Genomic DNA, 23,899 nt, shown 5'->3' with positions numbered 1-23,899 from the left:
TGAAAACACAAAATCTACCCTGGTAAGCATTTTCACGAGCACAACAAATTACTGCTAACTATAGCTACCATTTTGTACTTCCTTTCCACTTTTACACAGGTTCCCTGGCAGATTCTATGTTCATATTCCCTCAGATGGGCTGATGTACAGCTCCAAGCAGATCTGCAAACTGTGAACAGATGCCTGTAGCAAACCCTCCCATGTATCACATGAACATAGTTCTGAATGTTAAATTACAGATGTATAAGTAAAGCATATAATATACGACATTTAGCTCATGGTTCTAATATGTGAAAGTTATACATGGAATTTTATTATATATGAACATGTTAATAAATACAAAATAATATAAGTTAATAGTCTGAATAATTTCAGAGGGTGTGAAGTAACAAACGCCTCCTTGGGCCTTCCATCTCTCTGATGCTTGCTTTTTTGTTTGTTTATTTGCTTCTCAGAGGAGTTAGAAATGGAAGCCAGAGCCTTGTAAACCTAAGCATGTGCTCTCTCCCTGATGACTGCTTTAAAATGTGTGCTTTTTCCCCTAAGATGAAGTAAGTTCTCAAGTAAGATGTACTTTATAAAATGTCTTATAAAGGGTGATGACAAGCAATCATTAAGATTGAATTGACAATATCATATTTAATAAGTAACCCATAGGAGAAAATTCCATACAAACATATCTGAGAAATGCATGGACAGATTCAAAACTAAAAGAATAGAGAAATACAATACTAAATTACAGCAAAATGCTAGAATAGGCATGGAGATGCATTCCAATTGTAGAATGGGTATTTAGTAAGGGCAGGATTTTAGATTTGGTGTCCAACACCAAGCATACACACATGAGCATAAATTCACATGAGTATGTTCATATAAAATATAAAATATTCACAAAAGCTATGTAATTTATTTTAATTTAATTTGGTTACAAATATATAAATTTCTGTGCATAATCCTATAAAATAATCATAATACAACAATAAGAATAATTTCATTTATATTTATAAATGTATATGTATTTAGAGAAAATGGGTCATGGAAATGATATAACATTCTCCAAAGAAATGCTGAAAGAGCAAATTGAAATGGAGTCCTCAAAAAATGTGAAAAATCAGAAATCCATAGACTACAAGGAATATTCTGAGGATGCAATTATAATTCACTTTTATGATTTGATTGGAAAGTTGTCCAGTCCAGTTAGCCTCAAGGGCAAGTATTTAGGACTATCTACTTATCTGTCACCGTGGAGAAATGGGAAGGAAAAGGGATAATGTATGTATTTATGCATTAGACTATAGAATCAGAATTTATTTTCTAGAGATGCTGGAATACTATTATACTATCTTCTTAAGTTTGTCTATTTGTGTTACACACTGTTCTTCTCTGTTTTATGAAAGTGACAGAAGATGTACACAAAAAGCCAACCATATGGAAAACAAATAATTTTAGTATAGAAAGAAAGTTATCAGAATTATCCAATACTTTATGTAAGGTGTGAGTTCCTTGACCTGATGAAAATGCCTGAAGTAATACTATGACTCTAATTTCCACTATTTGATCTCCCAGTGAGATTTTAAATTAAAAAATTTCATGCTTAAACATAGGAGTTGAGCAGACCATAAATTGTCTCCCATGGAACATAGAAGAACTTTGCTACTATTATTTTATTTATTATGAACCTTCTGGAGTTGAGATGCCTGCCAGCTATGCTCCAGCTCTGGGCATGCCAGGGGACTTGTTAGAGTGTTACACTGTGACAATTAAAAAGTTAGAATTAAGTATAGACAATTACAAGGATATGAACTTGCAATATGATCTCAGGAGAACTTAAGAAAATAACCTCAGGGTATGTAACTTAACTGTACTAACAATAATGAATTCCTCAGTTGATTTAAGAGTATCTTGGCAACAATGACATCAAAGGCAAGCTTGGACAAAATATTCTAGGTTTCTTCTGGGATCAGCTGTGATTTTCATGAAAAACACAAGACCATTTGCTTATTATTGGACATATTTCCTCTGTGTTTCGGAGTGTTTGGGGAGAAGAAGGACAGTACTATCTAAATATATTTATGTGAAGTATAACTGCACTATGAGTTTTTAATGGTGGAGTTGGACTCTTTAATTGTTTTGTTTCTATTCCACCAGGCTTATCTGCACCTGCTCACTATATGTCAAAATAAAAATATTGCCAATAAAAATATATTTCCCTTTGTATTATGACTGATTTTGCAGACAAATACATAACTTTGTTCATCAAATTTACACTTCTTCTAGTATTTTAACTATGCCACACACCAACTTTTATAGTAAAATTCTCCCTGACTGCAGATATATTTATTTTATATTCTGTGAAACAGTTATACTATTTAAGTTCCTCAATTCATAAGTTATTTAATTGCTTAAAGTTTACATACATATTTTATTTATGTATAAAGCCCAATAGCTACTGACAGAATCTCCCCTATGCAAAAGAAAATATATACACATTCTTCTATGAAAACATACACATTTACACACACACACACACAGACCTATGCCAAGAATATTATTCACCCACTCCCCTATACAGACAAATCTACATGACATGAGTTATATTCACTTATATGAGTTATTTCATTCATATTTCCACCCCACCATCGTAAAAGAGAAAGTATTCATTATCTTATAAAACTTCTGTGATAAGACAAGTTTTATTAGTTATTACCCTTTCCAACCTCTTTAGTGAGCATCCTCCTGCATGAGTCATTTCTCTTTTTCTATTCTTAGTGTACTATTTTCCAAATACTAAAATATATGTTTTAAAGGTATTGAAAAAAAACAACATCCAAAATTATGTAGAATTAAATAACAAAATCTGAAGAAAATGTACCATTGAAGTGAAATGTATTTGCAATATTAAATTAAGAATTTACACACAAAAAAAATAAGCAGAAAAGAGAGCAAGTTGCTGGATGCAGAGTTCATTGTTCTTGAAGAGCCAACACATAAGCTGGCAGGAATTCACTGGTAGAGACACTATTTTTGGGCAAGATTCTCAAGCATCTCTTCTTAATTGTTTCAGACCTAATGAACACTGAAAATAATTTTGACATATTGATGACTTTTTACATATTGACAACTGCATGCTTTCCAACAGTAAAAGTAAACAACCATGGGAATCCACTGCCTGATTTGTATTCAAAGGAAATTAAATCAGCATGTCTCAGAGACATCTGTAAAGTTTTTGGTAACATATGCTTTGCAGTTGACATATGACTTCAGACTAAAATTCCATTGCAGCATGGATAAGTAAATATGGCACATGATGGTATATTCTTTTGTCCATAACACTGAATGAAAGTATTCTGTAATAACATATTATGAATCATATATGTTCATCTATGCAGAGTATACAAGCACATGGCACATATAACATAAGAAGGAGTTATTTTCCTGGGTTTTGGAAAATCTTTAATAAAATACTCTGATATGGGGACCTAATTTGCCTCTTTTACAGCTTCTTAGCTGTAGTTTTGTCTGGGAATGATTTTTTTTTTTGTAATTGCAACATTCACAATTATATATACTTATTACACGGCAAAATTTTTAAGCAAAAATATTGTAGAATTACTAAATCTAACAAATTAAGAAATATATCACTTGCTTGTCATTACTTTTGTGGTGAAAGCACAATTTCTTTTCTGAGAATGTCAAAAGGCATAGACTATAGCATAAGTAACTATAGCCATTTTGTTCTATGATATGTCTCCTGAATTTCTGCCCCTTTTTAACTATATGAATGAATATTTGGACCAACATCTGTCCAACTTCTTCTATCCAAAACTACCTTACCCAATGTTAATTGTCATTCTACTCTTTTAGATATAAAAGATTTTAGATTCTACAGTGGGTAGTACCACGTGGTATTTGTCATTTTGTTATGCATTTTCTATTTTACGTGACATAATGTCCTCTAGCCTCATTCATTTTCCAGTGACAAGTTTTATTTTGACACATGATCTTATGTATCCCAGACTGACCTCAGACTTCTATCTAGAAAATGTTGACCTTGAAATCTTGATTATTCACCCTCCATTTCCAAAGCTCTAGGATTATGAGCATCTTTTTACTATGCCTGGCTGATTTAATTTATTATTATGAGAAAACAGTACACCATTGCATACCATATTTATTTATCCATGCTAGGTGAACATGTAGGCTTAAGTCATGTGTCAAGTGCTGTGAACATGTTGCAATAAACATGTGCAGATAACTTTCAGATATGCTGAATTGACTTCCTTGGAATGCATGCCCAACTGCTGGATTGCAATTCTATGGTAGCTTAGTTTTACTGTTTAAAAGTATTCAGGATGTATCAGTATATATCCTCACCAACATTGTGCAAGAATTCTTGTAATTGATGCTTTCATTTATATTCTCTCTTTCAAATCCAACTTTCTTGATTTTATAAATTACCTCAATCTTTCTATTAAATCACAACTTCTTGTTATTTATTGTGTTACAATTCACTGAACTGTTTGTATGTCTTTTAAGATTTCTGTGATTCTTGAATAGTTATTTTGTACTTTTTGTGAAGCAGTTACACATCTCCATTTTTTAACGGTCAATCAGTATGTTCTCAGTTGGAGCTAAGGTGGCTGTGTAGTGCAGGGCAAGTTTTGATACCCAATGTACTGGTACTTGCCAAGAGAAAGGAGCCATGATGTCTGTCTACTTCTGTTTTCTGTACAAAGCACATTGTTGGTATCTACAATCAAGCCATATACTCTTCCTAGTGTTTTCCCAAGATAGAAAGCATCTTTATAGCATTTTGCTGTGCCTCCTGTTTAGGAGAGAAGTACTCAGTTAATATAAAACTCCCTGCTACTATCAATGTGTACCTTTGTATATTAAACTATAACAACATACTTCAATATCAGGCAATTACATACCTTTTGTAACAGGATTCTTGTGTTTTTGTTCAAATTCATGTTTCCTTGAAGGAATGATTTCTGAAAAGTCCTGTTCTGTCATCTTGTTCCATGTTGTGTTCACTGTTTTCAGCATGTCTTTGAAATTTAAACATGCTTTACATCTAGCATTATCTCAACCTCCATTTTTTTCTTTTGAAATTTTAAGGCTGCTCTAATAATAAAATGTTAGCGTATTGTCAGTTTTTACTTTGACCAGGTGTATATTTTGTCATTCTAGCATGAAACAATGTTGGAAAAATATCCAAGACCGATGAGATATGATATAATTCTGGCAACTCACAACAATGCTATTATTATATTTTTTTGTATGTGTGTGTATGTGTATGTGTACATACATGTGCATTTGGAGGCAATAACAGTTGAGTAGATCTCTCAGAGATGTAGCTAAAGGCATCCACAGCATTCTTAGCTTCTTACATGGGTACTGGGATCCAAACTCAAGTCCTTATGATTTGCAGCAAGCCCTCTTAAACACTGAGCCATTTCTCTAGCTCTCAATTAGGTCAATGGTTTCCTAGCTAGTCTGCATTCTCCTTTCTGCCATTTAGAATCTGTATATGATATGTTATTGAAATATTTATATAGTAGAAAAGAATAAGAAAATACATCCAATACAGCTTATCTAAAAATTATTTTTGGGAGAGAGTAAACAAAAAAAATTATCATTTAAATACCATCCATACTGTTGCTTTGCTGGCTTGATATTGCACAGACCTTATATCAGCAAAAACAACCACTGAGAGTTCATGTATACAACAATCTTGTCATGCTCAACAAAATCATCTTTGTTGCAAATGCCCATTGCCTGTGGAACTTACAATTTTCCCACTTTTGAGATGATCTGTGAATATTAGGAGGAAGAGGTATAATATGAATGTACCATTTAGAGTTGAACACCTGAGTCTCTTATTCTTTGCACATTGAGCAACAATGTGTTTCTGTATTAATAGACATCTTCAAAAGAAGTTTCCCTGATAGGTGTTTAAAGATGCACTTATCTACAGGTATAAAGATAAGAACATTGGAGGCAGTTTGTTACTATGCCCATTAGCAAAATAGAAATGTGAGGTTCTCCCCTAGGGCTTGTGTCCTATCTAGCCATAGGTTCTTAGTTCTGTTATCCATGCTAGGCACAAATTCAACCTTGTGAAGAAGGCTATCAATCTAATCGGAATGTGTTTGGTTATTCTCATAATCATTCCTGTAATACATCAGTGTTTATGTCTTTCCAGGCTAGGCATTATTTTAACTTACAGGGTTTGTAATTAGGTAAGAATATTAAAGACCCACACCCCAGCAGCATGCCCTTCCTCTACTATGAAAGCTAGCCAGTAGGATTGAAGATTCCAGGTTTGTACAGCACCATCATGAGTGCAAAGACAGCCTTTAGAATTGAAAAAATTCTTTAATAGCTTTATCTGACAGAAGGATTATGTATAGAACATACAGCAATCTTGAAAAAATGATCACCAATAAAACAAAGAATCTAATTTAAAGTGTGGACATGGATATACACAGAAAGTTCACAAAGATGAAATACAAATGATTGAGAATTTCATTAATGTTCACCACTGTAAGCCATCAGAAAAATACAAAGTAAAACGACTTTGAGTTTTATCTTAGGCAGTTAAAATCGTAAAATTTAAAAGAAAAAGAGAAACCAATTGGGGCAGTTGAATGAATAGTGCAAATGTGGCACATATATACAATAAAATATTATTCAACTATAACAAGCAATATTTGAAGGTAAATGGATGGAGCTGGCCATAGTTACTTTTAGTTAAATAATATAGTCACAAAAAATAAATACTGTATGTCCTCTCTCATCAATGGATGCTAGCTTTGAATATTTAGATAGGTGGTTAAATCGTAGTAGACACATAAGTCAGAAAAGCTGTAAAGTTCCATGGCATATGGAGGTAGGGTGTTCAAAGGAAAGATGATACAACTCAGGTGCTATTAAGGAGGTAATAATGAAACAGAAAGAGTAAAAGGTGATGGGGGCTGAGAGCAGGGTAGATGTGGGAGTACAAGAAAGGATAATTAAAATTTAAGACTTGATGAACCTATATGGAAAATATTACTATAGAAGCTTCCTAAAATATACACATACATGATAAGTGTTTAAGTTGTGGTACCCTATATATACTAGGAAGACAATGCCTCTCTTAGACACCATGGGATAAAAAATAAAAATATTAGTACCAAGTATGAGTTAACTCTTTTGGAGAGGGTTTGTGGATTTTTATAGATATCCCCAAAACCTGACAAACTATTGAAATTGTTCTTAGGTGCCTTTCCAAAATGTGATAGTAAGACCTTCTGATGATGATACCATATCAATGATTAATTGGATTTAGCTCTTTTTTAAATGATTCCTGGTTGTTTCTTCTATTTCCTAAGGAAATGAAACTTACCTCTTAGAGTGAGCTTAGAAATAGCAAAGTCATAGAAACTAGTGATCTTACTTTTACAACACTATACACTGGGAAAAATGAAGCATGATTCATGGATAAGTTAATTCAGCACATCTTTAATTTAATAATAGTATATGCAAAACTGCCAATTGTTTCTCAATTGACAACCTGTTAAATAAAATTCCATAAAATGTATGTCCATACAATGGAACATCAAGTAGCCCCGGGGAACTGAGGAAGAGCTCTAGATAGTTTGATTACAATTTAAGTGAAAATATATCAGATATTATTAAGATGATTTATTAGAAGCTTATATAATAAGAAATTACAAAATTATTTTATTTTGACAATATTTTAATAATTTTTACAACGTATTTTGCCTATATTCGCCCCTACTCCTCCCTTAACTCCATTCAGATTCACTACCCCACCTCCAGTCAACTTATTTTATGGTGTTTTAACCTCTTTTTGTATATATTCTTATCAATTAATATGGAGCAGTTTTATAAAAAAAGTTTTCCTATCCGGGTAAAGTCAATAATTCTTAAATATCATTATAAGGATGTAGTTGGAATAATTAGTTTAACAATTGTCTTGTTATTTCTTATACATTGTTTCATAGCATGGGGTTATATAGGAGACCTGTATTTTATAGTCAATTGGTAAACCTTATAAAATTATTGTATTTTAGTTTTATTTTTATGCTTGCATTTATATTTTAAGGAAAAAGGATGATTTGAACTCTAGGTCATCTGAATGTCGATGTCTTTCAGCGGTGTCATATTTTTTCAAGCTCTACAGTTTCAATTAATTCTTTTATGTTAGGAAGGTTTAATTATTTTGTGTACATCCTCTGTGTTCAGTCAATTTCAGAAGCTATCGGTGATCACTGCTCAAAGTTATTATGTCATTAGAGTTTATAACAGATTTATCACATGTGTGTACGTGTCATATTTTGTGTTGTTCACATGAATATATACAGGGGTAGAGTCTCTCACTGAACCTGAAGCTGAATGTTTTGGCTCTTCTGATTAGATATGCCTGCCCTAGGCCCGTAACATTGTGATTACATGCATATGTGGCCATGCCTGTGTTTTATGTATGCTGGGGATTTGAACTCAAGCTTTCATCTTTTCATAGCAAACATTCTTGCCTAATGATCCATCTCCAAGCCTCCTACTATGACATTTTTATGTTTCAGTCTTCACCTAACTCAGACATCAAGTATGTGACTTTGTTTTTTGCCACATGGGAAGTAAACAATTTATTATTTTAATAGCATTTATTAACAGATTTTAATGAATTATCTTATAGCTTCCTAAATTATATTTAGGATCATCTGTAATTTCAAATATGAATACAACTTATATGGAAAGAAAGTTCATTTTCATAGCTACCCATAGTAGTGGAAAAGTGCCTGGTGTTTAGCAGAGGATGTGTATGAGTCAATTCCTCATAGTTTGGAATGGCTTTTTTTGAATAGTGCTTCTATATTCTAATGTGACTAATCTTGCTTTATATAAATTCTCCCCTGGATCATTTCTCCAAGGAGCTGATGCCTTTTTAAAATGGGAAATATATTTTAGATGCCATAATTACATGTGATGGAGATACTTAAGGAAAAAAATATCAACTTGAAATGTTATAGGAGATAGTTTTACATGAATAAGGTTATATGCCCTTCTGAAACTGTTAACCTTTCAGAAATGCAAACACTTTCCTAATTCCTGCTTGCATCTCCTTGTTCCGGAAACTGTACACTATTGGGTTTAATGTGGGAGTAACTAGAGTATAAAGTGCAGCTACCACCTTGTCCCTTTCAAAGTTGTAGCTGGATGCAGGTCGAATATAGGTGTAGATCACAGGGGAATAGTAAAGGGACACCACCATAAGGTGGGATGAGCATGTGGAGAAGGCTTTCTTCTTGCCTTCTGTGGTACGGATGCGGAGAATAGCAGCAATGATAAAGCCATAGGAAATGCAAGTGAGGGTGAAGTCTCCCACAGCCAGGGTGATATCAGCAACATAAACCATCACCTCATTGACTCTCACGGGGCTGCAAGACAAAGCTAGCAGTGGGGGTATTTCACAGAAGAAATGATCAATTGTATTTGGCCCACAGAAAGTCAGCCTTAGAATGAGACCTGTGTGCACCCAGGAATTGGTTACTGCAATACCCATGACGATGCTGAGCAAGGCTGCACATGTAAAGTGGTTCATAATAGTACTGTACCGAAGTGGGAAACAAATGGCCACGTAGCGGTCATAGGCCATGGTAGTGAAGAGCACCATCTCAGCCCCCAGGGACCATGTAAAGAAGAAGAGCTGAGACATGCAGCCTCCATATGAGATTGAATTTTCTGATGTTAGCATTGTTCCCAGCATCTTTGGAATGATGCTCGTTGTGCAGATGATGTCCACAACAGCCAGGGCCAGAAGGAGAACATACATTGGGGTGTGCAAGGTAGTGTTGTAGATTATGGCAATGACAATTAGCATATTACCAAAGAAAGCCACAAGGTAGATAAAAAGGAAGATAATGAAAAGAAGTCCCTGAAGTTCAGACTTTTGAGTGAGTCCCAGAATTGTAAACTCTCTAACAATGCTGTTGTTCATTGTGCATAAGTGATTACACACCAAATTTCTCCTAGTTTGAACAATGAAGAATTTAAAGGCACTGTTGCAAGTGATAATGTTGAGTGTGTGCTGTTTAAGTATTGATGAAACCCAACTTTGAAGCATGAGTTCCTCTGTGATGGGATTCTGATTTCCAGGCAATACATTTTATTCTTCAGATTCCATTCTGTGATTTCCTTTCTTCTATGGATAATTCAAATAAACTGAAGATAAAGGTAATAGTGGGAATAAAAATATAAGAAAGATACATGTTATCAAATATACTAATGTTACCATTTTATTTGCAACATGTCGGAGTATAATTTTCATTCACATATATACAGCAATAGAAATATAATAAGAAAATACACATCCTAATAATTTGATTGATTGCATAATAGTGTTTAGATTACTTTCCTTGACAAATAGAAAATCAGGACTATTTAGAACAATAAAGGCCAATGAGACTAACTATAATCAGTATGTTTCAAATGGAAAAAAAACAAACAAACAAACAATTCAGCACACTATGTTTACCCTGCATATTCTTAAAATTTTTGAAAGATTCCTTACACTCCAAATACTCAAAAATTTTCATCAAAACTGTTTTGGCATAGTTCTTTAGTTTGTTGAGTACACTGGTAAAACTGTGTGAAATCACCTTTATTTCCATTCAATTCAAAATAATCACATTTTAAAATATATATGCCCCAGTATGTGTCTTTTTCAATAATGTATGTAAACTATTCATACAACCTCCATAAGCCCCCATTTTTCTTCTATCAATGTTTTAATAAATTGATATAATATGCTATTTTTAGATGAATCAATCTTTCTTCTTTGAAATAAATCAATCAAAGAAGAGATATGATGGCAACTTTTCCCTTTTAAACAGCAATTAGGGTAAAAAATAGAATTGATGTGCTATGTTTTTTCTTTGGAAAATATTTCCACTATTATTCCATGTTATATTTTTTATATTTACTTAAATAGACTTGCTTTTTATACACTGTCAAATATGGATGTGAATTCAAGGATTTCAAGACTACTGTGTTGCTTAATATAGAAAGTGTTGAAGGAATTATAAAAATGTTAATAAAATTTCATCATTGTTTTATATATTTTCAAATATCTCATTTTATTTATCATATTCAAATGAAGGAAAAGTGAGAATAACTTTCTGTGAGTCCTCAAATTTGACCTACAGCCTTAATTTCCCTATTTGATTAATTAATTTAGGCCTCTAATGGATGCTTCTGCAACTATTGAAAATAAAAGGAACACAGCTTTTTGTCAAATTTGCAATCCACTTTAACAATCTAGAACTTTAAAAAAAAGTAATGGGATCACATAAATTTAAACCATTCTTCACAAGAAAGGAAGCAATTTCAAGTGAAAGAGCACCCCAAAGAATGGAAGAAACTCTTTTCTATTTACTCATCTAGTATAAACTTAATCTCTTAATTAAGTTACCTCTTAATGGATTGTTTATTTAGGAAATAAACATCTAGAAGGTATCCAAAACTTAAAAGCTATACACAAAAATAACTAATAATCCAGCCAAAAATACATAAATAATTTAGACAAGTCTGAAAAGTAATGCAGATGGACAATGAATATATGAAAAATAGTCGACATATTTAATCTGTAGGAAAATGAAAACAAAATTAACACTGAGCTTCTTAGTGAGATTGGCTATGTTCAACAAAATAAATACATAGCAAAAAAGTTCTAATGAGTATCCCTTACATGCTAATGGTGTGAGGGTGTGCAAATTGGTGAAGTCATTATTGAAATGAGTGTTAAATATACTAGCATTTGGTACAACTATACTACTCCTGAGTAAATTCCCAGTGACTCAATTCAACAAAGAACACAAAAATACGTGTACACATTTTTATCAATGTATTACTCAGAAATAATGGAATCAGACTAAGTCCCCCTCATTTAATGAGAGAAGAAGAAAACAGTTGCATATATATATATATATATATATATATATATATATATATATGTGTGTGTGTGTGTGTGTGTACATATTGTATTATAAATGTATATATATTATTAAAATAATATGAATTAAATGTTTATAACATTTGAACATGCATTAAAACAAAAAATGAAGTCTTTGTGGCCTAGTTACCTGAGTTACTCAGAGATCTGTGTCAAATGTTCTTTGACTGAATCTATAGGACAGAGGCTGTTTTAAGCCTGCAGGATCTTACACACCAATGCATATGCTCAAAGAGAATTGATCATCTAATTTAAACAAAGATAAACAAACAACAACAACCAAAAACCAACTTCAACTTCTTTTTTGTAAAATTATGACTCTTTAACATAAATAAAATTATTTATCCACATTACTAATCCATGAAATTATTACTGATTAGTTTTTCACTAACCATGTATGGTGTATGTGATAAGGGATGAGAATCTCAGATATAAAATAAAATGTAAAATTTTATGAAATCATGTGAATTCACAAGGATATCAGCCAATGTACCCCTGTTTTACCACATCCAAGTTAAGAGCTAAAGCTGAATCATTGGGGGCATTTACATTGCTTGTTTCTGCTATGACACACCATCTACTCCGTAGGAGCCATGGCCTTGCTTGGGAATGTCTTATTGCTTTTCACAAGACTTCTCAGAAATAGGCATCACCTCATGGCTTCCTGAGAAGAGAGGTTATCTCTTAATGTATTGTTTATTTATTATTGTTACTGTGTCATATTGTTTTAAGGTAGAGATATCACTTCCTGCACATAGATGCTTAAACAGCCATCAATAGTTTATTTTGAATTCCGCAAGTGACATTAGTCTTGTTTAGGTTTTACTCTATGCTTCCCCCTCAACCACGGTCTTTCTGAACTACAGAGAAAGAGGGGCTGCCTCTGTCACCAAGAAAGTATATAATTTTTTCTAAGACCTAGGCGTCAAAGCATTTGACTTTGCCTTTTTGCATTCCTGGACACTTCATCTGGAGATATCAATGTTGCTTTAGTGGATTTTGTACTGACCAAAATTTGGAGCAAACATAAATTAATTATATTATATTATAAATGTACATGCACCCATATACATATGGATTGCTAAATCCTGAACCTATAAATTCTTGTTTATGAATATGCATTTTAAATTAATATTTCAATAGACATAATAATCATATGAACTTTTATATACTATGTGACATTAACATATGTTGGAGAAGATTTGACTGAATTAACATGAGACCACCAACTTACTATTTTTGTTGTGAAGATATTAAAAATCTATTTGGGGACATTATTATTAACTGTAGCCACAACAAAATTTATTAGATAATTTAAAAATTATTTATCTAACTGAATCTTTGCACTCTTTTTCACTATCTCTTTCCCTTCTCCTTTCTTTTAGCATCTTGTAACAACACTTGTTCTGTTTCAGCTGAAACTGATTTTGTAAAACCAAACAACATTGACTAATTGTGCTCAATTGTGTTGGCTAATAAACCTAGAAATAAACCCGAGGATTTAGCCAATTGATTTTATACAATGTGCCAAGAACCTACAATAGAGAAGAGTCTTGTCAATAAATGGCATAGAAGAAGCTGATGGCTACATGAAGAATAATGAACTTTAACCCTTATCACACAGCATACAAAAGTGAGTAACTTTCATGAACACTTTTTAAGCGATGGTTTCTTGAATAGGGATCCAATAATATAGGCAAAGGAAGAAAAAGAGACACACAGAAGACTGCCAAACTAAAAAGCTTCCACAAAACATAGGAAGTAATTAATAAAGCAGAGAGAGAGAGCTTATAGCTTGGGACAATAATTTCAAGGAGTAACTTTGTGAAAAGAGGCTAATATTCAAAACACACAAGAAACCCAAACAACTGTAATGACAAGAAAACAAAGAAATATTAAAAAAAAAGTAAGTGCTATGAACAGACACTTCTCAAAAGAAGAAATATGAATGTCTAAGACATCTGTGTAAAAGTGATTTACATTTCTGATTATCATAGAAATGCAAATTTAAACTAAAGTGTTATAAATAGAGGTGTTATAGTATGTTATGAAGCTATGATCAGAACATGAATGATAGCTAGGTTTAGTAAACATGAAGATAATTAGAAATATGTATTGCTCATCAAGATATAAATTACTGACATAACTTCAGAATAGATTGAGAGTCTCTATAACACAGTAAAAATAAAATTACTACATGATCCAATATTGCTTCTTCGGGGTAAACATTCACTGATATTTCTGATATTGAATCAGAATGTCAAAAGTATATTTTGACTCCCATGTTTGTTGAAACAATATCCAAAGTAACCAATATAGGGAATAAATTAGGTATCCACCATTCCTGTAATGCATAAATAGAATATGGTATGTTATACAATATATAAAATATACTTTACATCCTCAAAAGAAATATTGTTTGTAAAAATGTAAGTAAATATTTCAGTGCAATAGCATAAACTGTTTTTTAGCAAATTTTTTAAAGTCACATTTTTCACTAACTACTATGCTTTTGTATTAGGCTATACTTTTGCATTAGGCTATTATGCAATATGTATAATATATGTTCCCCATTATGGAGTTAATTAAATAATAAAGCAACAATAAAATTACTCTGTCACTATGAAAGATTTGTTAAGATATGACAAAACTGTATACAGTGATAATGAACTCAATTTGAATATAGGATTTCTACACTTTCAGTTCTGACTATCTCCTGGCTCAGTGTCTTTAGGTTTACCAATTATACTGCTCTTCATCTCTCCTGCTTATCTTCTTCATACAAGGTCTTTCTTCTTGATTATTGTTTTCTGAGGTCACATAATGGTAGTATTGTCTTTACAACTAAGCATATTTTGAAGATCATGAAGAAAAGAGACTAGAAGAAATAAATTGTAAAGAAAATGACATTAAAATGAATATGTAAGGAATTGTGGAACATAAAATGTGTTCAGGATGTGACAACTGGTTTCACAATGAGATAGCAGTACCTTATATATGCACAAGTGTATTTCTGTGAAACATAAAAAGACTGAATTTGCTGACATTATTAAATTCCAAGAAATTATCTTGTGGATAGTAAGTAGGGATATATCATACTTCTAAGAGAAGAAGTGATGTGTAGTGTTTCCTAACTTTAGACAAACAGCCCCAACGCCAGCATAGAGGATTAATTCTGAGGAGACATTTATTTTCTCCATCTTGACCTGATTCTATGTTTACAACCTCTTCTGGTTTTTAGAAAAAAAATAATTTAGCTAAATATGACTTAAGATTAATCTTTCATTATTAATTGAGTTACTCAGAAAAAATAAGTCATGCAATACCTACAACTACATAAGAGACAATTTAAACACGCTCATTTTGTCTGTCAGGATGAAGACATAATGCTTAGTAAATACAAGTCAGGTCTTTACAGATGAGTGATTTTGAAGTCTAAGTGTGTTTAATAACACTAGAACACAGACTATTAAACAATAATTGATATTTCATTGTGGTATTTTTTTGTAATTCACCAAGATATTTGTTTAGTCCTGAGGGTAAGTTTAAACCTATAATTTTATTGACATTTTTGTATATAAGAAATAATTTGAGATATTGATGGAGGTAACAAACATACTCATAGAGTCACCATGATAGCATTACTATCATGACCCATGACATCTAATGACATTTGATTTATGCACCCATGTTACGTTACTGAGAATTTCTAGATCTAAATCATCCTGCTTGATTCCTGCCATCTGTTTCCTCAGATATTGTCAGTATCATTGCCACTATAGAAGAGGGCTGCCCACTTAAGGAGCTACAAACATACCACATCAGTCTTTGAACTTCATGGGAATTTGATTGTAGAAATTATCCCATATGCTTCTATTTCTGAGTTATTTCTGTCAGACACTTTCATCCTAGGCAACTCTCTAATAAGCACTGTTAAGTCAAAAATGCTACAGCATTGCTTATAAAGTGACATTGTCTTTAGCTTAGCTTATGTCACTGGTGAAGTACTAAAATGGAGATGAAAATGGGTATGTCTAGCTAGATTTCAAAGTGACTGAGGAAATATAAGAATAAAAGATCCTGACTAAACAGGAAAGATGTTAATCATATACACAAAACATGGTAATTTGAACATACTGATAAAGACTTGTCTGTCATCTTGGCACTCAAGAAGATGAGACAGGGGAATCATTGTAAATGATTCAGCCTAGACTGAATAGTGTGTTTCAGGTCATTCTGCTCCACACAGATTTACTCAGGTCTCCACAAAACCAAAAGAAAATTGTGAGTTTGAAAATACCTACATATATATCCTGTCTTTAATCTAATTGATTATCATATGGTCATTCTAGAATTGTCCATGTTTTGCCTGAGAAGGGGCCTGTGCACAAAGAGACATATCAGACTCAAGAACGTGGGACAGTTGGACACCAAAGAAGACCTCAGGTCAATGATATGCCTGCTCCTGCAAATTCCAGCCATGAACAAAAATTGCAAAGAATTTTGTTCTCTATATTTAGAAAGAGATAATGATTTGAATTCATTTTTAAACTCCTATTTTATTCCAGAGGTGAGCACATCCTTGACTATAGCAAGTAGAATATATATATATTTCATATATATATATATTTCTCATATATTTTTCATATATATATATATTTATATATATATGAAATCCTAGCACAAACATTTTCCCTGAAAGGTATTTGAAATTATTTGAAATTACATTGCAAAATCATTTTACTAATTAAAAATTTAAGCTAAATTTATTGAGTTATTGCAAAGCAATTTTCCAACCATTCAAATTGTTAATACTCTATTCATCAATAAGCATTCTGTTAAACTCCAGTTTCTTCTGCTTATTGTTTGTTTTGTTTTTGATCTTGAGGATTGAAACCAGAGGTATTGAGAAATATTGTCAGACTAGTTTGTGCATATTTTACATGAAATTAAAAAATTGAGAAGTCATGCAGCCAATATAAATTCATGTATTAAAAGATCCCTTTGAATTAGATTATGATCTATAGATGTACCTTCTTTCATGCTGTTGTTGAAAGGATAAATACATTATTTAGCTCATAAATATCCTGATTAAGTCAGCATTTTCACAAGTACTCACTGCATTGCTTGAATGGGGTGTATCATATTTGAGTGGAGGCTTGTATTAAATAAACAGAAAAAATCTCAAACATAAACAGTAGCCACAGTCAGTTTCATATCTAAGCATCTCTCTGTATTATCTTAAATATCAGTACCTCCACACTTTTGATCCAGCAAGACTGCTAGTCCTCATTCTAACTCAGAATTCCTGAGAGACAGTACTTTGAGCCATTTTGCTTAGAGTTACATTAAGGTGGATCTCAGAGGAACAATTAAAACATGCCTATACTGACAAAATGGAATGACCTGGTTTTTTTGAGGCATCATGTCATACAAAAGGCATTATAAGAATATAGAGGAGGGACCTGAACAATGGAAAATATTGTACACACAAGTGATTCAGGGGAGGATTGGGTCGGCACAGTTTGGGAATTATTGTCTCTACCAATAGAATTTAGAATGGGCATGTAACTCAGTGGTAAAACCCTTGCCTATCATATGCAAAATCCTGGATTTGAAAAAATCCATACATAAAAAGGTAAATGAACAATTTATAGCAAAATAATTAATACTAAGGTTAAGACAATGTATAAGAATTCTCTGTTTAGCTAGAATCATCCTTGTGGTTTCCTGGGGATTTCTCCAGCACCAGGTTTCTCATTAAACCCATAATAGCTCCCTCTGTCAAGATATCCCTTTCATTGCTCTCCCTCTCCGTGCCTCCCCCAACTCTACCATCTCCATCTCTTTCATTTCTATCCCCATCCCCTCTCCTCTACACCTGTCCTCCACCAGTTTACCCAGGAGATCTTTACTATCACCCCTTCCTGGGGTGATCCATGTGTGTCCCTCTTGGGATTATCTTTTTACCTAGCATTTCTGGTTAAGACTCCTAGCAATAGTGGAGAGGGTTCCTGAACTAGCTTTCCCCTATAATCAGACTGGTGACTACCCTATTGTCATCATAGAACCTACATCTGGTAACTGATGGAAGCAGATGCAGAGACACACAGCCAAGCACTGGGGCAAGTTCCTGGATTTCAGCTGAAAAGAGGGAGGAGGGATTATATGAGCAAGGGTAGTCAAGATCATGATGGAGAAATCCACAGAGACAGCTGACCTGAGCTAGTGGGAACTCAGGGACTCTGGACTGACAGCTGGAGAACCTGCATGAGACCTAACTAGATCTTCTAAATGTCAGTGACAGTTGTGTTGCTTGATGTGTTTCCTTGGCCCCTGGCAGTGGGACCAGTACTTATCCCAGGTACATAAAGTGGCTTTTTAGAGCCCATTGCCTATGGTGGGATACCTTGCTCTCAGCCTTGATGTAGTGGGAATGGGCTTGGTCCTGCCCCAACTTGGTATACCAGCCTGTGTTGACTTCCCAAGGACGGCCTTACGCCCTATGAGGATAGGATGGGGGTGGGATGGGGGTAGATGGGGGAAGGTGGGAAAAGGGGAGAGAGATCTGTGATTGGTATGTAAAATGAAAAAAAAAAATTAAAGAAAAAGAAAAAAGAATTCTCTATTTAGCTCTCTATATGATAACAAGCAGGGATGTACAAATGAATTATTGGGTCAAATTAGTTCTTCAGTTGAATTTAATGAAAAACCTTAAGTGCAATGTCTTTCTGAAATGAACCATTTGGATAGCCATTCTGCTCATCCTTTCCGTGCTTTTTATGCTTGTTCTACACAAGCCCAATCAATCTGTGGGACAGACTCACATCAAGGTCATACCTGGCTTGTTTGCTTGATATTCTCATTGTTACAAACAGTTATTGGATGTGAGCATGCATTTTCATGTTTAACATGTAGATTTATTCTATTTATTTATGCTAGAGAAACTGTGCCTGAGTGAATGTTAGATCATCTTCACGGATCACTTAGCACTTCACTGATTGGATTAAATAGTTTGTATTTATAATCATACTATATACCTAAATGGTAAATAAATTTTATTTTCAATATGAGAGCAAGAAAAAGGAATTTTAGGTGGTTGTCCAAATGTCAAGTACACATCAAAAAATTTAACTTTAAAGAGTGGATGCTTTGAACCAGTGAATATAATTTACCTTATTTCAGTACTACTTTTAAGAGGTAAAAGAATGACTGCACTTTATAATGATAAAAATGTTATCATTGTAGACATTTGTATAATACAATATGATAACTAGACATATAATATGGTAACTAGACAATTAATCTTAATTCTCTGAGAAAATATGTGTAAAAGGATGGGATTTAATTAATAAATATCAATACTCCTTTTGAGCCAGCTATTAAGTATGTTGGTTCCAAGCTCATCTCTACTCATTATATATATATTTTTTTAGGTAGATGATAGATAGACATAGATAGAAAGATAGATAAATAGATGATAGATAAATAGATAGATAGATAGATAGATAAGCATATGATAGACAATAGTAATAGACAGATTTGCTTTATGTATTTATTCATCATGACACTTTGATTCTATAATTTATTAATTTGAATGATGCTGAAGTCTGTATTCTGCATAAGAAATTTCTTTGATATATATGTTTTGTTTCCTTTGTTAGATGGATGCTCATCCTGTGACTACTTCATTATCATTTTATTTTTTATTACTTCTTTTATTTTTGAGATTAACCTACAATTACATCATTGAATAAACTCCATAGCATATTCTAAAATGGTTGTACTGGTTTATATTTCCAAAGTCAGGAGGAAAGTGTTTTTTCTCAACTCTACTGATCACTAAGCATTTTTATCCTTCTGAAAATAGATAAGCTAACATCTATGAAAGTTCCATTTCTTTTTGGTTGTAGTTTACATTTCCATGGTGATTGGTCATTTTTAAGTTTTCATATAGCCCTTGGACATATATATGTAGCCTTTTCAGTATGTATATAGGAACTTTTGTCCATTTTTATTTAAGGTATTAACTTTCTTACTAGTGCATTGTTTTATTTTCTTACATATTATGAAGCTAAATCCTTTATTAGACATATGGCTTTTTAATTCTTTCTTACATTCCATGGGATCTCTCCTTACTTAACTGCTTGACTTCTTTGCTATTCAAAATTTTAGTATTATCTAACCACATACTCTGCTTTTAGATTCTAGAACAACTTAATGGAGGATTCTTGTCATATTTTGGCAGTTTTGCATCTGATATTTAAGACTAATTCATTTGACTAGATTTCTTTTGCCAGTGGTATTTTATGAGTTTCAAACTCCATTATTCTGAATGTAAACACCCACTTTCTTAAGGTAATTGGTTAAAAAGACTATTACATTTTCATTGTTAAATTTTGGTGTCTTTATGAAAAAATCCATTGATTGTTTGTTAATTACTTCTTATTATTGAGATTATGATATAATTATATTATTTTGCAATTCCCTTTCCTCCCTTCAAACCATCCCATATACTCCTCTTTCCTCTCTTGTAAATTCATGGCAACTTTTTTGAATAATTGTTACATATGTATATGTATATGCATATCCATATATATTCCTAAATACATAAGTACACTTGCTCAATCTCTGTGTTACTTGTATGTTTCTTTGTAAGGCTGACCATTTGTAATGGAAAACAAATTGGTGTGTTCTTCCCTAGGGAAAACTATTTCCTCTACTATCAGTATTCCTTATTTACCTGTAGTTCTTTGTGTAGGACTGAGGCCTACCCAGCTTTACTGTGACCACTTTAGGGTGTCCGTTATAAATGTCCTTGTTTGACTTGTGACTAGGGAGTCAAGTTGGTAAGACTTTATCAGTATAGCTTCTAGCAGTACAAATGCCTTGAACTTTTGACACTTACATTCTCTCTGCAAATATGTGGCTTGGGTTCTTAGCTCTCTGTTTTGCTGTAGATGTCTACATGCAAATCTTCTGCCACTTGTATTTTGTTTAGGTTATTATAGATTTGAAGCATAATTTGAAAACAGATGATGCTGCTATCTTTGTTGTCTTGCCCAGCATTGCTTTGAATATTTGTTTGTTTGTTTGTTTGTGTGTGTGTGTGTGTGTGTGTGTGTGTGTCCAGAGCAATATTATAATATTTTTACTTCTATTAATAGTAAGTAACTTCACTGAAATTTCTTGTAAAATTTACATTGAAGTTTTAGATTGCCTTGGATAATAAGAGATTTGAAATACATTAATTCTTCTATTTAAAAAACTGTGTACCTTTCCTTTACCTAGGCCTGTGTCAATTTGTTCACAGATTTACATAATTTTGTATAATTTATTTGACTTCTTATGTTAAAATTATTTCTAAGTATTTTAATCATTTATAACTGTGTCTGTATTTTGAGTTCTCTTCTGATAGTCAATTGTTAATATTTAGGAGCACTACATACAGATTTATACCTTGAAATTCTATAGTTTGATTTTGATTTTAACTCTCCCGTGTACGGATCTTCCCATATATGTCTCAGAGATGAGAAACTTTCTTCTATTTCTTCAAATGAGGTTTTGAGGCTTACTGTGGTCTTCTGTACTTGAGCCTCTAAACTTTGTTTGATAAGGTTTTTCCTTTCTGGTCATGCTTTTCTTTTTTTCTTGACTATAATCTTTCAAACTCCATCTTTGCATTCATAGAATAATGCTTCACTTCACTATTTTCTCTGTTGATGATTCCATTATTTTACTTTTTTCATTGCATTTTTATGTCCATAATAATTATGTTTAAGCAATTTAATATTTATGTTTAATGAAACATTTTACTCATTCACTATTTTGCAAGTCCACAAATTAAAAGGTAAAAAGCTAATTATTATGGAAGAAAAACTTTCAACAATCCCAACATTAAGAATGTAGTGTAGTTGTTGCCAGCTACCCAAATTAAGATGTATAATAAGGCATGATCAAACATCAGAATTGAGGTTAGTTTTAGTGGTTCATGAAACAAAGCATAAAGATATAAATATGGAGAAGATATTGTAGTGCATGGAGGTGTTTGACAGGGGGAAGAGGTAGATAAAAGAAAGTAAGGTGCAAGAGTAATCAGAAGGCATTATGAACATATGTCAAGTTGTAAAAGAATAAATTAAACTTTTAAAAAGAGCAACACTTTAAAAACTTTCTTTAAAAAATGCTAATCTCCAGAAAAACAGTGAAAGATGAAGTTATTGTGGCTGTGACTGTTGTTGTTGTTGTTGTTGTTTTCTGGTTTAATCAGTTAGCTCAATGGAAACATTTCCTAATTTATTATCAGTCATTGCTTCACCAACAGTGAATAAGGAAAGAAATAAGGAAAGAAAATTTTCCTCACACACTTGCCAGCATCTTATCTTCTGTCATTTAATTTTTAGATAGTAGCAATTCTCTTTGAAGTGAGACACAATCTAAAGTAGTTTTAATTTTTGTTTCCCTGCTGGCTAATGAGATTGGACATTTTTTAACGTGGTAATGACCATCTTACCCTAAGCAATCTACTAATTTAATTAAATCCTCCTCAAACTGTCAACACGATTCTTTAACTAAATTGAAAAAAATAGTTTTCTGTTCATTGGGAAACAAACAAACAAACAAACAAACAAAAACATGGTACACCTAAAACAATCCTGGTTAATGAAATAACTGTTGCAGTATCACTATCCCCAATTTCCACTTCTATTAGAAAGCTGTGTTAATAAAATCAGCAGCTGAGCAGTCGTGGCACACACCTTTAATCCTAGCACTCGGGAGGCAGAGGCAGGCGGATCACTGTGAGTTCCAGGCCTGCCTGGGCTACAGAGTGAGTTCCAGGAAAGGCACAAAGTTACACAGAGAAACCCTGTCTCTAAAAACCAAAATAAATAAATAAATAAATAAATAAATAAATAAATAAATAAATGAATGAATAAATAGTCCAATAAATAAATAAATGAATGAATGAATAGATGAATAAATAAATAAATGGGCCAATAAATAAATAAATAAATAAATAAATAAATAAATAAATAAATAGATAAATAGATAAATAAATAAATAAATGAATGAATGAATGAATAAATAAATAAATAAAATCAGCATAGTCTTGGTACAGAAACAGATACATTAGTCAATTAAATTAATTGAGGAAACACACATAAATACACAGCTATAAACAACTGCTTTTTGACAAAGTCAGAAACATACACTTTGAATAAGACAGCATCTTCAACAAATGGTGCTGACCAAACTGGAAGGCTGCATGTGGACGAATCCGAATAGATCAATCCTTATCACCCTGTAACTCAACTCCGAATGAATCCAAGACCTCAAAATAAAACCACATACATCAAACCTCATAGAAGAGGAAGTGAGAAATAACCTTGAACTCATTGGCACAGGAAAAGAATTTCTGAACAGAACACCATTAACAAAGGCACTAAGATGAACAGTTAAATAGAACCTCATGAAACTGAGAGGCTTCTGTACACCAAAAGATAGTCTTTCAGAAAAAAGGGCAGCCTGCAGAAGGTAAAGTACTATTTTTTTTAACCAAGTACACATATGGTAGAAGGATAATGCATAAAATATATAAATAATCCAAAATGCTAGATATCAAGAAAACAAATAACCCAATTAAAAATTATTAGTAAATTTCTTCATATTTATTTTGGGAAGAAAACTTAATTTTATTATTATAATCATGTAAAAAGAAAGTAGGTATAGATGTAATGCATAGATTTGTGCTTCTGTTCCTTCAGTGATTTAAAGATATATCAAAGAAACATTGGCAATTTTATAGTCAAATTTTCTGTTTGTTTTATCTTTATCTATAAATTGTAACAGTATTACAGAAAACATTGAACCACACTC

General features: G+C 32.5%; 1 protein-coding gene across 1 annotated transcript; it reads right to left on the bottom strand.

Annotated features, from left to right (window-relative positions):
* Positions 1 to 9,085: 9,085 nt before the first annotated feature.
* LOC131902239 (olfactory receptor 13G1) lies at positions 9,086 to 10,009 on the bottom strand. The gene has a single exon (XM_059253273.1). It carries the CDS (start codon positions 10,007 to 10,009, stop codon positions 9,086 to 9,088), a length of 924 nt encoding a protein of 307 aa, XP_059109256.1.
* Between the last annotated feature and the right edge of the window lie 13,890 nt (positions 10,010 to 23,899).

Source organism: Peromyscus eremicus, chromosome 1, assembly GCF_949786415.1.
Source record: "Peromyscus eremicus chromosome 1, PerEre_H2_v1, whole genome shotgun sequence".
Lineage (NCBI taxonomy): Eukaryota > Metazoa > Chordata > Mammalia > Rodentia > Cricetidae > Peromyscus > Peromyscus eremicus.
This window is presented reverse-complemented; position numbering and strand designations above follow the sequence as displayed.